Source organism: Candida pseudojiufengensis (assembly GCF_024610245.1).
Source record: "Candida pseudojiufengensis strain CBS 10847 chromosome Unknown scaffold2, whole genome shotgun sequence".
Lineage (NCBI taxonomy): Eukaryota > Fungi > Ascomycota > Pichiomycetes > Serinales > Debaryomycetaceae > Lodderomyces > Lodderomyces pseudojiufengensis.
In genome coordinates, this window is record NW_026261524.1 from 939,144 (window position 1) to 956,216 (window position 17,073).

Sequence of the window (17,073 nt, forward strand, 5' to 3'; positions counted from 1 at the left end):
AAAAATTACGAACTCTGGTTTGATGATTCTTTTAATCTTAAAAATCTGATTATAAAATACTACTTGACGATTCGATTAAATTAATTGAAGAAAAAAAAAAAAATTAAATTAGTGTCTGAAAAATTCGATTTCATCGATCAGTTATATATCACGGACACTAGAATTCCTTTGTGCAACCATTCTATAAAACAAGTTTCAGCAATCATATCGAAATATAAGGAGTTAGGTTGTTAATGTAGTATGCACGTTAACCTACATTTGATCGCATTTAATCAATTTCATTAATCTATCTATCTTTCACACAAATGTTTATCTACAACTTTGCTATAGATCAAAGAACACCAAGGGTGTTCTTTTTTTACAAAGGTGATTGCTAAAATAACTCTTATAATGAAGATGGTTCTTCTCATTCCTTTGTTTCCATTTTGTAACCGCTATAATTAGATTAATAGCGGTTGTTCAAAAACACACAAAACTCCAAATATCAAACAATATTGAATCATCTTAAATTAAACTCTTTTTTAATTGCCTAAATAGAAAAAAATTCGATCTAAAATTAAGCATCGATTTTAATTATTTAAGTCGACAAACAGGCAGTTCGTTGTGATTAAGTCCTAACTAAAATGAATCACCTTCCCCGGAATTTTCCCTATTAGTATAAATTATTCCATTCATTTTTAAATCACAAAAGAACTCAGTCGGATTTTTTGATGTTCTTTTTAACTCGGTTCATAAATACAAGACCCTTTCGAAATACAAACACGAAAAAATCAAATTTCTACAATTAAATAGAACATTTTTGAACAAGATTATAAAGGAGACAAATTTTGATTGTTGACGAAACATCAATCAAGTTTATTTGGTCCCTTTCCTTTTCATTCCGATTACTTTATTATATTAATCCGATTCTTCCAAAGAATAAGTTTAAAACGAAAAAATAATAAAACGTACCATTTTTTCCTTTCTTAATAATACGAAACTTGAATGAGATTTAAAAAAGTTTATTCTATTTAGATGTTTATACTCGTAAAATTATAAAATATCTCAACTTATTTACGTCCATCCCTATAGAAATTAAGTTAGAGCTTAAGTTAGAGTTGAGAGATTGAGTTAGACTTCAGTGATTTTAATCCTTTTCTCTTTTATTTTCAAATCTATATAGTTAGCTAATTTTCTCTTTTATACACCCATTCCACTTATTTATTCAAATCTATTGTTGAATTGGCATTGAAGTTGAAGGTTTTAAAATTTCTTCATTTATATTATTAATTTTCCAAGCAGCAGTAATAGTTTTTGGTTTTGTTAAAAATGTTATACCAGCTTTACCATAAAAATTTAAATCTCCCAAAAATGAACCTCTTGATCCAGTAAAAGAAAACATTGGTAATGGTACAGGAATTGGTACATTAACACCAACTTGTCCAACATCTATTCTTTTTGTGAAATATTGTGCTGATCCTCCATTTGAAGTAAAAATTGATACACCATTACCATATTTATTTTCATTTATTAATTGTATTGCTTCATCTATTGTATCAACATTTACAATTGATAAAACAGGTGCAAAAATTTCTTCATCATAACATCTTTGACCAGGTTTAACATTTGTTAAAATTGTTGGTGCTAAGAAATTACCATTTGCAAATTTTGAATCTTGAGGTCTATATCCTCTACCATCTAATAATAATTCAGCACCTTGTTTTATACTATCTTCAATAATTTCTTCTGCTTTATTTAAACTTTCTGGATTAATTAATGGACCTAAATCTGAAGATTTATCATAACCAGAACCAGTAATTAATTTTTTAGCATCATTTACAATATCTTTAATCCATTCTTTTGTTTTACCAACAGTAACTAAAACACTAATAGCCATACATCTTTGACCAGCAGCACCAAATGCAGCACCATTTAAAGCATTTATAAATTGTTGTTTTGGAGCATCAGGTAAAACAACTAAATGATTTTTTGCACCTAAATTAGCTTGAACTCTTTTACCTAATGCTGAACCTTTTTCATAAATATATTTACCAGCTTTATCTCCACCAACAAATGTTAAAGCTTTAATTCTTTCGTCTTCAATTAATTTATTTACTGTTGAATGTTTTCCATGAACTATATTTATAACTCCTGGTGGTACTCCAGCTTTTGCAGCTAATTCACAAATAATCATTGCTGCTCCAGGAACTCTTTCTGAAGGTTTTATAACTGCTGTATTACCAGTAACTAAAATTAAAGGTAATGACCATAAAGGAACCATTGCTGGGAAATTAAAAGGACAAATTGATGCAACTACACCTAAAGGTTCTCTAACCATTTTAGTTTCCATATCAGTACTAACTTCTAAACTTTCCCCCTTTAAATCATTAGTAACATTACATGCAGCTTCAGCAACTTGTAAACCTCTTGTAACATCACCTTGAGCATCAACAAAAGTTTTACCTTGTTCTAAAACAATAACATTTGCAATTCTATCCAAATTTTCTCTTAATAAAGCAGCAAATTTGAAAGCAATACCTTGTCTTTTTATAATACTTGTATCTCTCCAACCAGGAAATGCTTTATGAGCACTTTCAATAGCTTCTTCTAATTCCTGTTCAGTTGATTGAGGAACTTTTGATACAATATTATTTGTTGCTGGATCATGAATATTAAACCATTCTTTTGATTCTGATTTTATAAATTCATTATTTAAAAATGATGGTGTTAAATATGGTTCATCATTTTCAGTTGTATGTTGAGTTGGATAAGAATCAATTGTTGATGATAATGATATAATTGTTTTATATCTTAATTGTGTATATAATGATTTAGAAACAACATTGTTGAGTGTTGATCTTGATTTAATAACTCTTGATAACATCTTGAGTTGGGTTTGATATGTTTGATTGGATCAGTTAAAAGGAAAAATAATGTTGATCAATTGAAAAATTTTGATTAGAGTCAAATAAATATATAACTTATTGTTAATCTTTTTATTAGTCTAAGTATTGTAGTATGAAAAAATTAAGGATGTCGACATCCGGGTTTAAGATTTAGTGTAGAAGTAACTAAATCATAATTATGTGGGGAAAGTATTACGCTTAAATTATTTTTTTTCCCTGGGTAATTAACTATAGACTATATAAAAATTAACACAAGCCCATTACTAATGACTTAAGGTTTCATGGGTCTAATTTCATAACTACCCTTTGAATGGGTAAAGGGTTTTGATCATCAATTATATGGAACCGGAACGTATGTTGTGGGTATGTTGTGGAGATTGGATGAAACTTCAACTGATACTAACAGCTTCTCAATAGTATGAAGCTAGATATCCATAAATTCTCCATACTCGGTTGGTTAGGAGTAATAATTATCATATCAATATTTTTTCACTTCTATGATGGAGTAACACCACTTTACCCTAATATTCAAAGGTTTGATCACATCATGGATAGCCATTGACGGGGGAGTATAATCAAACCGTTTCAAGGTAAGTATTATCTTCAAGAGTTATCCATCTCCTATAAGTTATGAACTTTTGATAGACGCGTTCCTATCTTATGATTCTGCTAAGATTTTTGCACATGATTGAGTATTACTGTTCAAACAATATATTTGTATTTGAAGCATTCCCAAGTAAGAATTATTTTCGTAACAAAGCATTCATGAACGAATCTTCCAATCGAGATAGTTTAAAGTTAAATTTTGATATTGATGAATATTCTATGGAAACTAGGCTCGTAATCTATAAAATGAAAAACTCACTACAAGAACTCCTCAAAACATTCGTTTAATAAGTTAACTCAAGCACAAGTATAATTCGAGTTTAAGCTTAATTGTTTAACCTGATTTCTCACTCGCATTGATACTCTACAACTGGACTTGTAAAATGAATTTGAATTGGACTAAAAACATTCAAATGTATGTATAATTTGCGTCGCGCAAAAAGAAGTATTCTATATAATATAAGAATGAAGAATTGAAAATTATCAATACAAGCTTGAAATACCCCAATTTTGTCAATGACACGCTACTAAACTATTCTATTCTATCGCTAGATGTTTTAGTCCAAAAGAGGAATATTCTTTTTAGCTTATTGGTAATAAATTTATTATTTTATCTACTTCAGTAGTTTTTGATTTAAGTTTTAACGTGCAGAATTATTTTTTCAATAGTTTTTGTTTCATATTTTTAATGAGGCACAGAATTTTGATTTTTTTTGTATATGATGTAACTGTTTTCTTGATTACCAGGTAAGTTCGAATAGAATATCAATAGCTCAATAAGCCATGTTCAAGAGCAAAAGCAACGCTTATGAATTTCAATAAGAGCCATGAGTCGTATGTTTGATAATGTAGTATTCTTTCTCAATAAAAACTTTGTGATATATTTGAAATCAATTATTATATTTCTAAATCTAACCCTCTTAATACGAGATCTGAAGCTAAAAGTATAATACAGTGACTCTTTAAACTAATTTTCAAAGCATTTTGAGCATTAAAGTACTAGGTCTCAGCAAGTATAGGTGTCTTCATTTATATGCTTTAGTGAGGACTCTACTTTCGATCAATTTTAACTCAACTTCATTTCTTTCAACCTTAATCTTAATCTTAATTTAAGCTCACACGAGATCATAAAAAAAAATGAAATTATTTTTTACAACATAAAGAATATTATAATTTTTACAACATAACATTAACACCAAGAACTTCATAATAAATAATATTATAATACCACGAAAACTTTTGCTTGGTCAGAATATAAATAAATAATTTTACATTGAACTAGACGTGGTTGAGAAAATTATATAATGATTTATAAATACTAATATTTTAAGAAAACTTCAAAAAATTTAGATTGAATCAACTATATCTATAACAACAACTATCACCATTTGTTCATTCACTCATTCATTCATTCATTTAAATAGAGTTATAGAATTTTTCATTGGAACACCAAATATCAATTTTCTTTTCATTTCATTCATACTTTTCAGTTAATGACTGACATAATTTGCATCAACCAACTATAGCATTATGACACCAACTAATAAATCACAACAAGTTACAACAAATCTACTACTAAAGAAAAGATTTTATAAAAAACCACTAATATTATTTTTTATAATCAATACAATATATTTAATAACTTATTATTTAGTGTTTAATAAAAATTCAAATTTAAATAATCAAAATTATAAAAATTGGCATGTTTCAATTGATGATAAAAGTTTATTACCTCAATTATCAACAACAAATGTAAATTATACAGAAGAATTAGAATATTTATTATATAATTTTAAATCTCCTGAACATACAACAACTTTAGATAAATCAATTTTAGAAGTTTCAAACTTGCTAAATTCAAAATCTATATATCAAGATGATAGATTAACTTTTTCAATAATTTTAAATTATTTATCAAACAACTTAAATAGTACAACTATTCCATTTGATTGGTCAGATTGGGTTAATTTATCATATTTAAATCATCAAATTCATAAACCACTAGCAGCAAGAATAAAATGTCAAGATTTAATACCTCATATAAATTTTAGAAGAAATAGAATTAAATCAGAAGCTGAAAAAGATTATTTATTATTTGGTTGTATAAATACTGATGAATTAACTGATGAACAACTAATGGAAATGGGTCATACTAGAGATGAAATGATTGGTTTTACTCAATTAAAACATACATCTTTTACTACTACTGAATATATTAGAAATTTACAAGGTAAAACTTATTTAATGAATAGTCAACCATTACCTTATAAAGTTATTTTCTTGAATGATAAAGGTAATGATTTAGTATTAGATGTTGAAAAGGGGAAAATAAAAGATTTATTAAATAATTATACAGATACTGAATTTGACACTGTTGAACAATTTAATAAAGTTATTACAATAGATGATGAATTTTTTTATAATCCTCAACCAATTATAAATATATCAGAAGAATCTTTTACATATAATAGAAAAATATTAGCTGAAAAATTAAAAGAATTAACAAGAATTAAACCAGAAAATTTAACATTACATCAAAAATCATTTTTAAATTCCATCAAGCAAACATTAAAAGTAAAACCTCCAACAAATCCAGAAACAAGATATTTTAAAGAATCAACATTAAGATTAAATAATGATAATCATGATAGTGGTTGGCATTATGATTGGAGATTTTTTAATGGAAAATTAAATGACCCCAAAAGAAGTTCAATAATTTTAGAAAGATTATTAAGAAATTGGTTTAAATTTAGTTTTAAATATGAAATTATAAGTTGGATATCTCATGGTCCTTTATTAAGTTGGTATTGGAATGGTGGGATTTTTCCATTTGATAATGATTTAGATATTCAAATGCCTATAATGAATTTAATGAAATTAGGTGAATTTTTTAATCAAACTTTAGTGGTTGAAGATTTAAATGAAGGTATGGGGAAATATTTAATTGAAGTTGGTACTTTTGTTCATAATAGAGATATTTCAAAAAGAGGTAATCATATTGATGCAAGATTTATTGATATTGATACTGGTATTTATATTGATATTACAGGTATTTCAACAAGTAATGCAAAACCTCCTATATCAAGTTATCAAAATGTAAATGATGATATTGATGAAGGTCCATTATTAAATAAAAATGAACAAACTTTTAATGATAGAAGAGTTCATTTTTATCATTTAAATCATTTATCTCCTTTAAAATTATCAATGCTTAATGGTGTACCATGTTATATTCCCAATCTGATTATCAAAAGATCAAAATATGAATATCCTGATGGTGCATTAACTAAAATTGAATATAATGATTGGTGGTTTGTTAAAAATTTACAAAGTTGGATTCATAAAGATACATTGTTGCCAATTCTTGATGCAAATAATTACTTGGAGTCTACATATGATGAAAATAATAATAAAATAAATAAATTAAAATTTGAAAATTTAATAAATTCAATAACAGATGAAGAAATTTATAATTTATTATCTCAGAATCAAGAAATTTTAATATCTTATTATTTATCACAATTTAATTCAAATTTTCATATAAATGAAATAAAATATTTATTTAAAATTGATTCAACAAAAAATAAAAATATAAATGATTTACCAGGAGGAAAAATACTAGATGACCCGCAAAATACATATAATGAAAATTATTTAAATTTAATCTTGAATAATGTTCATTTAAATAAACCTATTAGAGAATCAATTTTTGAATTTGAAAAAATTAATGGTGGAAATGGTGAATTTTATGGTAGAGCTTTTGCAAAATTAGATGAAATTGAAATTACTTAAGATTAGATATAGTTTATAGATTTAGAAATATGCATTATTTATTATTTATTACGGACTGAGTATTCGCTTGATCTTTGTTTAGTTGTCCCTGAATTTGGGCAAATCTCTCAAATTCTGACAGCATACCAATTTTGTAAACAAAAGTAACACAAATTCATTTACTCTCCTTTTAAAATTTAGCTGCAAAAAAAGATAACTGTTCATCCCACTTGATCAATCATTAATAATGTTAGATCATTCAAGTGGCTATACAACTCATAATATAAAAGAACCAATAAATTTAAGTTCAGAATCAATAAAACCTCAAAAAACTCAAAATCAACAAATTTTAAGTATAAAAAATTTATTTGATATTCAATCTACTCCTGTTTCTTCAGAATCATTAATTTCAACAACTCATGAATCAAATTCTTCATTTGAAGAAAACAAATCGAATGTTGAAGATGAAATAAGTGAAATTAAATCAATTGAATTTTTAGTTGATGAAAATAATGTTGTATTAGCCTCAACTAGTAATGTTTCTTCTTCTTGTGATGAATCGGTTGAAAAAATTCAATATGTTAGTAGTACACCAAAAAAGGAAAATGAAGATACTAAAGAAGTGGTATTAGAAGTTTATCAAACTCAATATGGTAGGAAAAGTTCTGATGAATTAAATAATATTGAAAATCAAATTACTACTACTGCTGCTAACGATTCTAAATCATCATTAATAAATTCACCACCATTAAATTTTAATTTTGAATTTGATAATAATTGGAGTTTAGAAGATTTATTAAAAATTGAAGATGATTATTTTTATGATTTAAATAATAATTTAGTTAGTTCAACAACATTATCACCAGATTCAAAAATTGAAGAAATTGATACTTCTTTTACTAAAATTAGTCAAATTGAAACAACAACAACATTAACTCCTCAAGAAGAAAATACAATAACTTATAAAAATACATTACCAGATGAAGATAATACAAGTAATGATAGTTTTGAAAATTTTGAAGATTGTTATGATTCATCAATTTTAGAAAGTTTTAAAGAATTAACAATTTTAGAAAAATTTAAAAACGTTTTTAATAAATATAATATTAATTCTTCTTCAAATGTTTTTAAAAAATTTGGAACAACAACTTCTCATTCAAATCAGTCAATATTGGAGCTTTTTAATAAACATAATAATTATGAAGATGCTAATTCTGGTGATCCACATCCATATTTAAATGCTTATGAATGTGATGAATCTCCTAAAATTAAATTTCAAGAATTTGTATTTTTAGATTCTGATGAAAAAGATCATGGACATATTCAATCTGTTTTGGATCCATCTAATATTCGTAATGGAAGAAATATCAATGGTAATGGAAATCATTTTAATACTACTCCAAAACTCACAAGATCTCATCAACCAAAACGTAGAAAATCATTCTTACACCTAGTTTCAACATCAACTAATCCAATAAAATCACATAACAATACAACAAAAACAACAACAACATCACCCAATAATAAAAATTTAAAATCAATATTAAAAAATAAAATTAATAATAATTTTAAGTTTGAATTTATAGCAAGTTTAAAACAATCATCTATAGAATTTGATGAATTTTGGCATAAATTTGAAATGAATGAACAATTAAAAAATAATAATTATAATGAAGAAATTTTAAATCAATTACGTTTAGAACAAGTTAGAAATTATTATGAAATTGATCAAATTTGATAGAGTAGCTGTTGCTGTTAAAGTATATTTTTGTTGATAGTTAATTGTTGTTTGTTCTTTCGTTGTTGTTCTACGACATAGAGTAAGTATGGTTTTTTATATAGAAATGAATTTACCTCTTAAGAAATTAAGTTGACTTGCATATTGTTTCACAATTTAATTAGCGAGACATACAAAAGTTAAATTTAGAAACTTAAAGAAATTATATGTAAAAACACTATAAACCCTTGCTTCAAAATCAATATGGATAATCAGGTATGGTACCAAAACTATCATATTTTCCCACAACTCTTAATTTAATTTCATGATCTTCCTCTTGATCACAAAATTTTAAATTTTCTTTAATTGAACCAAAATATATAAAACTTAATTTTAATTCATCATCATAACAAACACACCAAATATTTGAATTTTTATGATTTAATTCATCTTTCTTTATAGAAAAATTTTGTGATGAATCACCCTTGGGGCAAGCTTTTAATCTTTTGGTATTTGGATCAACTCTTATAAATTTCATACCATCATCATTTATTAAATTATTATTTAATTTAAATGAACCATTTAGTAATGTTAAACCTTCAATAAATGAACTAGTTGTTTTGTTATCAATTTCAGAATTATCAGAAATAAAAACTAATGTATCTTTTTGATATAATTTATGTATACCTGAATTTAATAATGATGTACTTTTATTTTCTTCATAATTTGAATCATATGCAACTAATAAAAACGGTTCGGATTGAGGTTGAATAAAATGTGACATTGTTACTCTGAACATTAACAAAAAGATTAAGATACACTGACTTAAAGTTTGATTTTTCGTATTGAACATTGTTAGTCAAGATAGTCAAGTGTGGTTTTTAAGGTGAATTGTTATGCGAAGTTGAATTTTTTGCAGCAATTTGCCCCGATATTAATAAAAAAATGTACCGCCACAAAATCTACATTAGATTGAAAATCTCAAGAAACAGCGTTTTTGGCCGCTATATGTAACTATAGAGATTGCAGCAATGCTTGATAAGACCATTTTTGCTAAAGTTGCCAATCACTGAACTGAAACAACAGCTACTCTTGTATCAGTATAACCTTGCACCTTATCAAATACTTCGTACTCAAATTCATTGCATAACCTCACAGTTTTTGCAAAGTATGCTTATTATTTCCCACCGGTACCTTGCTTAGGAACTGTCTCCCTTTAGACTTTCTATCATTGACATCTCGTATTTGGCATTTTTAAGAGACTAGAAAAGTTAATTGATCAGTTAACGTTCTTCTTTGTTTGATACGGAGATTCTGTCTGATAAAGAGGCTCAACAGCATGTTTCAGCATATATCATACATTAAATTTATGATATTTAAAAAACTAGCCAAATCATTCATTTAAAAGGCATCAAGTCTTTAAATACTTGTGGTGATAGAATTTTTATAGTAATTTTAAGAATGTGTTAAATGATTTTTTTTTGCAACATGGCTGTATCAAAATTTAGGACTTGGTGCCATAATGTTTTGATTATTCACTGACAAAGCACTTGATACCATTATTTCAATACTTTAAAAACCGACCTCATTAACCAACTAAATCAAGGAGATACAGTATTTCTGATTATACAGTAGGAAAAATTTATGCTATACTTGCCTATGGCCTGAACATTAGTATTAAAATTTACGAAATTTTGGTAGCATTTTATCCCCTGTATATAACTCATAAATAAAGTAGTACGTTTTATCAAAGGAGAGATTCAAATTAATTAATCGATCAGTAAATTACGTTTTATAATACCTCATATATCAACTTCCTAACAAACAACCAATTCCAACTTCGATCCATCTATGTCATTTAATTTTGCCAATTTAACCAAGGACATTAAGTCCTTTGGTGATAAATTAAGTACTGAATTTAATAAAGAAGTTGTACCATTAGCTCAAAGAACTTCAAGAATAGTACAAGAAAGAATGGGTAAAATTAATCAAGATGAAATATCTCAATTACCTAGTGAATATATTGAATTAGCAACAAAATGTAATAATATTGAAAAATTATATAAGAATGTTTTAAAAATTACTTCAAATTATGAAAATGAATCTTATGATTATCCAACTAACTTACAAGAATCTTTTTCAGAAATTAGTAGTAATATTACCACAAGATTCAACAACTTAAGTAAAGCTACTACAACTGCTGAAGCACAAGCAGCTTTAATTAATTCAAACAATGAGATTGCAAAACAACCAAAGACTTTATATCATGCTTTAAGTAGAGCTTCAAATGCTTCGATTTTAACCAATAAAACAGATGTATCATCAGAAGCTAATGATCCTTTAATAAAAGGTTTAGATTTATATTCATCAAATTTAAATAAAATTGCAAATGCAAGATTAGGACAAGATCAATTAATCAAAACAAAATTTAATAAACCATTAACAACAACATTACGTTCATTAATTTCTCAATCAAATAATATTCAAAAAAAAGTAGAAGAAAAAAGAATTGATTATGATTTAAGTAGATATAATTTAACTAATTGTAATAACCCTGCAAAAGAATCAAAATTAAGAGTTGATATGGAAAATGCAGAAGATGAATTTGCAAATACTGTTGAAGATGCTATAAATATAATGCAAAATGTAATAGAAAATGCAAAACCTTTACAAGAATTTTTAGAATTAATAAAAGCTCAATTAGCTTATCATCAATTAGCTACTGAAATATTTGGTGGTATGGTTGGTGAATTTGAAAATTTAATTGATGAACAAAATAAATTAAATGTTGGTTCAAAAAATGCTAATAGTAGAGAAAGTGGAGAATTTGATATTTGAGAGTAAATGAATGTATTAAAATGTGATATCTTTTTTTAAATATTGTCTATTAACTTTGTACTTTTAATGCTTCTAATCTAGAATCTACTGCTGATTCATGATCATAAAATTGATTACCTTCTAATAATTTTGCATGAATTGATTGTAATGCTCGTATTGTATCTTTTTCATTTATAACTGCACTTATATTAATTTCATTAGCACCTTGACTTATCATTTCAATATTAATTCTTTCATCTGCTAATACTTTAAACATATTACCTGCAATACCAATAAAATTTACCATTTGTTTGCCAACTAGTGACACAATGGTCATTTTTTTGGTAACATCAACTGTTCCCATCTTAGATAATTCTAATAATGCATGTTTCAATTGAATTTCTTGATCAGGTTGAACCAGCAAAGCCATAGATACATGAACTTCTGAAGTGGAGATTAAATCAACAACTAATTTGTATTTATCTAGTGTAGTAAAAATATGAGCTAAAAAGCCATGACTTAAAGTTTTTTTGTTTGAATGTATATTTATGACCACAATATCTTGTTTAGCAGTAATTGCTGTGGCTGATCTTCTTTTGTGTGTGGTGATGTAACTTATTGGTAATGTTTCATATGCAGCAGGTGGATGTGGGGGAGTATCTTCTCCTCTTCTTGCTATATTGTCTGGATATATAATAGTACCATTACCTTGAGGATTTTCAACATTTTTTATTCTAATTGGGATTTTAGCTTTAATAACTTGTTCCATAGTAAAAGGATGTATAACTTCACTACCATAATAAGTCAATTCAGCTGCTTCTTCTGGTGTAACACTATCTAGTAATCTTGCATTTGGTACTTTTCTTGGGTCTGCAGTGAAAATACCATCAACTTCTTTCCATATTTGTAATTCATCTGCTTGAATTCCTACTGCAGCTAATGCAGCACATAAATCAGTATATCCTCTACCAACTCCATTTAACAATCCACCAGGAACTATACCAAAATATCCAGTGATTACGGGTATAACACTCGCATCACCTTGTGTGGCTTCTTCTATTCTTGCTCCAATTTCTTTTGATAAATATTTATAAAATGAATCATCAAATCCATTATTAAAATCATAATTTATAGGTATTAGATCCGACAAGTCAAGGTATACGGCATTCAATTCATGATCTTTCATTAATGCAGTCGTATATATACATGATAATTTTTCACCAATAGACATAATTGAATCTAATGATCTCGGGCTAATTTCTCCAATAATTTGACAAGCATGTAATAATTCTTTCCCATGCTTTATTTCAGTTTCAATATCTTCTATTAATTGTTTCTTTATGAATTCTGATTTTATATTATTCCCACAATTGGTAATATGATCTTCCTGTATAATATCCAATAAAGGATTAAAATCTAAATTATCAGAAGCTAAATCAGCCAGTCGAAGTAATCTTGAAGTTGTACCTTCACTTTTAGTCTTTGATGACCTAGCAGAACATACAACTGCAACTTTATTCAGTTTTTGAAATTCTTTTACTATATTATCCACTATTTCTAGGGAAAATTTCCCAACTGATGTACCACCAAATTTTTGTACAACCCAACCTTTTTGATCAGCTGATGACATAGTTGTTCTTAAATCTAACACCGAGTTGAATGTACTAGATAGACTAGGTGACTGAGACATCTTTTGATGCAAAAACTATGTATAAGATAATTGTTGTAAAATATAATAGATCTGATTAAATGAATAATTTTTCAATGTTTCAAAGTGAGTCAAAATTTTTCAATTTTGTGTTGGCCGATTACGAAAAGAAATTCCATACGAAATGAGAACAAGAACAACCGTTTTTACATCTTTTATACAACGAGTTTTGTGCATCGAGTTGCAGTGCGGCTCTCCCTAATTGTGTATCAGATGATTCTTTCCAAATAAGATATTGAAGCGTTTGAAAGTAATCATTTACATAAGTCCTTCACTACCAACATGAAAAGGAAAATTGAAGAAGAACCCGTGACGGACAACAAAAAACTAGATATAAAGTTCACCAAAGAAGATATTCATTCATTTTTCAACGATCAAATATGGGAACCAGATTTTCAAAATTTAAAACAAGAAGAAGTTGCAAATAGTAGTCCTTACAAATGGGGTACTATCAAAGATCTTATAAATGACAAATTATTAAGAGATGTAAGGAAAGAAGTGCTATCGCTGATAGCATTTACGAAAAAGGAAACTGATATATACAAGGTATATCAATCGGGTGATTTAGCAAATCTTTCAGGACTAGACTGGGAAGATCTATCAAAACTACCTTCATTATATAAATTAAGAGCTGCAATTTATAGTCAGGAGTTTAGAGATGTGATATCAAAAATAACAGGAAGTGGAAAATTAAGTGGAATCAAAACAGATATGTCAATAAATACATATACTAAAGGATGTCATTTATTAACCCATGACGATGTAATAGGAAGTAGAAGAGTTAGTTTCATATTATATTTACCTGAACCAGATAAAGTATGGAAACCACAGTATGGTGGGGCATTAAGATTATTTCCAGCAATTGTACCTAACGTACCTCAAACTGATTATGAATGTAAATTAGTACCTCAATTTAATCAAATTGCATTTTTTACCGTCCAACCAGGATTAAGTTTTCATGATGTGGAGGAAGTTCGTGAAGATAAACATAGATTATCTATACAAGGATGGTTTCATATACCACAGCCAGGTGAGGATGGATTTGTTGAAGGGGAACAGGCTAAAACTGAAGCATTATCTACATTACAACAACTACAAAGTAAGGAGCTACAAGATTTTGATTTTCCAAAAAACATAAGAGATGAAATTAACCCATTAGAGTTAAAAAACATCGAATTTGAAGAAACGACTGAGGAAGAATTGAATTATTTAAGAAAATTTTTAAATCCAAAGTATCTCGAAAATGATGTAGTTAATAAATTGAGTGAGTTTTTCATAAATTCGTCGTTACTTGAATTGAAGAACATTTTGAATGAAAAAATTGCAACTTCACTAAGGCAATTATTAAGAAAATCCGAAATAAATAGTCAACCACCACAAAAATCAACTGCAGTGAAACATCCATGGAAAATAGCAATACCACCACATAAACAAAGATACATGTATATAGATGGGAAATCACATCATACGTTAACAAAAGAATCAATCAATTTTGTAAACAAGATAGGACCTCAAGAACAACCAAACTTTAATTTACTTAGTCCTAAAAGCTCAAAAGATACAGAATTAATTGAAATTGCAAAATTCTTAAAATCCATAGCGTTCAAAAAGTGGTTGAAGAGAATAACTCACCTTATACCAACAACTGAACAAATTTTAGTACGTAGATTCAGGCCTGGGCATGATTTCATATTAGCCACCACTATAGATTCAGAAATAGCAAGAAATGATCAAGAAGAAAATGTTTTATTAGAAGCTACTTTGGATTTGACTCCTACGGCTATAAAACCTCAAAGTTGGGAATCTGGAGAATTTGGAGGTTATGAATTGTGCATGGAACAACCTGCTGAAGACCTTGAAGATGACGATCCAGCTATCTATAAATCAAACAAGGATTCGGAAGATGATAGTGTTTTATATACTAATCAATGTAAATGGAATTCGCTCACTTTAATTGTTAGAGACCCATCAGTTTTAAAATTTGTCAAATATGTTAGTATTAATGCTAAAGGTTCAAAATGGGACATTAGTTGTCAATGGAATGTTAAAAGTTCAGAAGAAGAAAATGATGAAGAAAATGATGAAGAAGAGAAAAACGAATCTTAAGTATTTTACCTAAATCTTTTGTAATCATTTCATTAAATTCACATAAATAGTAATACAAGTCATTTCAATCATCATCGCTATCTTCGTAAGTTGGTATTTCATCAAGTTGTTCTCTCCCATGTGGCTGAGGCTGTCGCTGATGTTCTTGGTGTTCTTGTTGTTGCAGTTGTCGATGTTGTTGTTGTGGTTGTGGTGGTTTTGGAGACAGGTGTCCCGCTTTTGCTCGTTTAGCCAGTGGTTCATCTGCGTGCTCTCCATTATGAGAGTGCTTATTTCTTCTCTCCATTTCTCTTCGTTTCCATGCTTTCCCAATTTCGGGACACTTTTCAACCAACTCTTCTTCTGTGACTCCGTCCTTGATGGACAATAAAATCTTCTCAACAACACTAATATGATTACCATTACTTTTATCATTTCTAAATCTCAACATCTCCCAATAGCCTTTTTTCGTTGTAGATTGTCTACATTCAGCAATCCTACCTTGTAGAGGTTCCCCCAATTCCTTTAATCTTTCCCAATCTGAATCTAATAAATCAAGTTGTGAGAAATCTGTATGAACGTTTGAACCTTGCCATACCCTCAATTTTATAGAATCCGGTTTTGAGTCATAATCCAAATATGACGAGCTTGGATCTCTGGGATCCATATCAGGGTCTTTAAATTTATTGAAATTAAATTCAAGTTGGAAATCAATTGTATTTTCATTTGCAGGTTTCCATTTGAGTAAAGTTTGATCTGTTCCAAATACATATGGTGTTTCAGCACAAGTATAAATCAATCCATCAGAAGAATGAAATAATTGATCCATTTTTTTCAAAACTTTTCCTGAATCTTGAGCAAATACCATAGTTTTGAATCCAACTTTGAATGGAAAATTGGGTGAGTTAACAACATTTGGGTTCATTTTTTTGAATTGATCGAATGGTTTCATCACATTTTCAGTTATATATCCCAACCTTTTAGGTAGAACTCTATCTGTTATACATTTACCATTTATTACTAAAGCATCGAACAAACAATATCGAAGCACAGCTTCACTTACATTCTTATTTTCAAGTACTAATTCACCGTCGAGTAATGTCCCATGATGATAGGTCGGACTTGATGATGTTGTCAAGGGAAAATGAATGTTTGGGATATAATAAAAATCATTCTCACGAGTAATTAAAAATACACCTTCACCTTTATCTGGATCATTTATTATGAACAATAGACATCTTAGCCCGTCTGATTTTTCACAAACAAAATAATCTCTTTGCATTAAAGTTTCTTCTAGATGTTTTCTTTCAAATGATATTGGTTGTGATCCTGGAAATGTGACACTTCTTCTACCTAATAATTCAGCAACCATGAGACGCAACTCCCTTGTTTCGTTCTCATCTAACTTCGTACCAGGTATTATTGGTATGTCACGTTCTTCCAATTGGATCATGGTCTGATGAGCGTTGTTGTTTGATATAGTT

General features: G+C 27.9%; 8 protein-coding genes across 8 annotated transcripts; 4 read left to right on the forward strand and 4 right to left on the reverse strand. All coding sequences in view use genetic code 12, as the record gives it.

Annotated features, from left to right (window-relative positions):
* Nucleotides 1-1,210: 1,210 nt before the first annotated feature.
* Nucleotides 1,211-2,863, reverse strand: ALD6 (Ald6p; the record flags this gene model as incomplete). The annotated part of the gene is made up of 1 exon (XM_051755848.1): nt 1,211-2,863. The coding sequence occupies one exon, from the start codon at nt 2,861-2,863 to the stop codon at nt 1,211-1,213; it is 1,653 nt and encodes a 550-aa protein (XP_051616329.1).
* A 2,158-nt stretch (nt 2,864-5,021) lies between these two features.
* KGF55_001290 (uncharacterized protein) lies at nt 5,022-7,283 on the forward strand (the record flags this gene model as incomplete). Its single annotated transcript, XM_051755849.1, has 1 exon — nt 5,022-7,283. The coding sequence occupies one exon, from the start codon at nt 5,022-5,024 to the stop codon at nt 7,281-7,283; it is 2,262 nt and encodes a 753-aa protein (XP_051616330.1).
* Nucleotides 7,284-7,509: 226 nt separating this feature from the next.
* Nucleotides 7,510-9,000, forward strand: KGF55_001291 (uncharacterized protein; the record flags this gene model as incomplete). The annotated part of the gene is made up of 1 exon (XM_051755850.1): nt 7,510-9,000. The coding sequence occupies one exon, from the start codon at nt 7,510-7,512 to the stop codon at nt 8,998-9,000; it is 1,491 nt and encodes a 496-aa protein (XP_051616331.1).
* Nucleotides 9,001-9,238: 238 nt separating this feature from the next.
* On the reverse strand, nt 9,239-9,832 carry KGF55_001292 (uncharacterized protein; the record flags this gene model as incomplete). Its single annotated transcript, XM_051755851.1, has 1 exon — nt 9,239-9,832. The coding sequence occupies one exon, from the start codon at nt 9,830-9,832 to the stop codon at nt 9,239-9,241; it is 594 nt and encodes a 197-aa protein (XP_051616332.1).
* A 998-nt stretch (nt 9,833-10,830) lies between these two features.
* GVP36 (Gvp36p) lies at nt 10,831-11,817 on the forward strand (the record flags this gene model as incomplete). Its single annotated transcript, XM_051755852.1, has 1 exon — nt 10,831-11,817. The coding sequence occupies one exon, from the start codon at nt 10,831-10,833 to the stop codon at nt 11,815-11,817; it is 987 nt and encodes a 328-aa protein (XP_051616333.1).
* Nucleotides 11,818-11,866: 49 nt separating this feature from the next.
* Nucleotides 11,867-13,486, reverse strand: HOM3 (aspartate kinase; the record flags this gene model as incomplete). The annotated part of the gene is made up of 1 exon (XM_051755853.1): nt 11,867-13,486. The coding sequence occupies one exon, from the start codon at nt 13,484-13,486 to the stop codon at nt 11,867-11,869; it is 1,620 nt and encodes a 539-aa protein (XP_051616334.1).
* Nucleotides 13,487-13,786: 300 nt separating this feature from the next.
* On the forward strand, nt 13,787-15,610 carry OFD1 (oxidative DNA demethylase; the record flags this gene model as incomplete). Its single annotated transcript, XM_051755854.1, has 1 exon — nt 13,787-15,610. The coding sequence occupies one exon, from the start codon at nt 13,787-13,789 to the stop codon at nt 15,608-15,610; it is 1,824 nt and encodes a 607-aa protein (XP_051616335.1).
* A 64-nt stretch (nt 15,611-15,674) lies between these two features.
* Nucleotides 15,675-17,042, reverse strand: CGT1 (mRNA guanylyltransferase; the record flags this gene model as incomplete). The annotated part of the gene is made up of 1 exon (XM_051755855.1): nt 15,675-17,042. One exon carries the CDS (start codon nt 17,040-17,042, stop codon nt 15,675-15,677), a length of 1,368 nt encoding a protein of 455 aa, XP_051616336.1.
* Between the last annotated feature and the right edge of the window lie 31 nt (nt 17,043-17,073).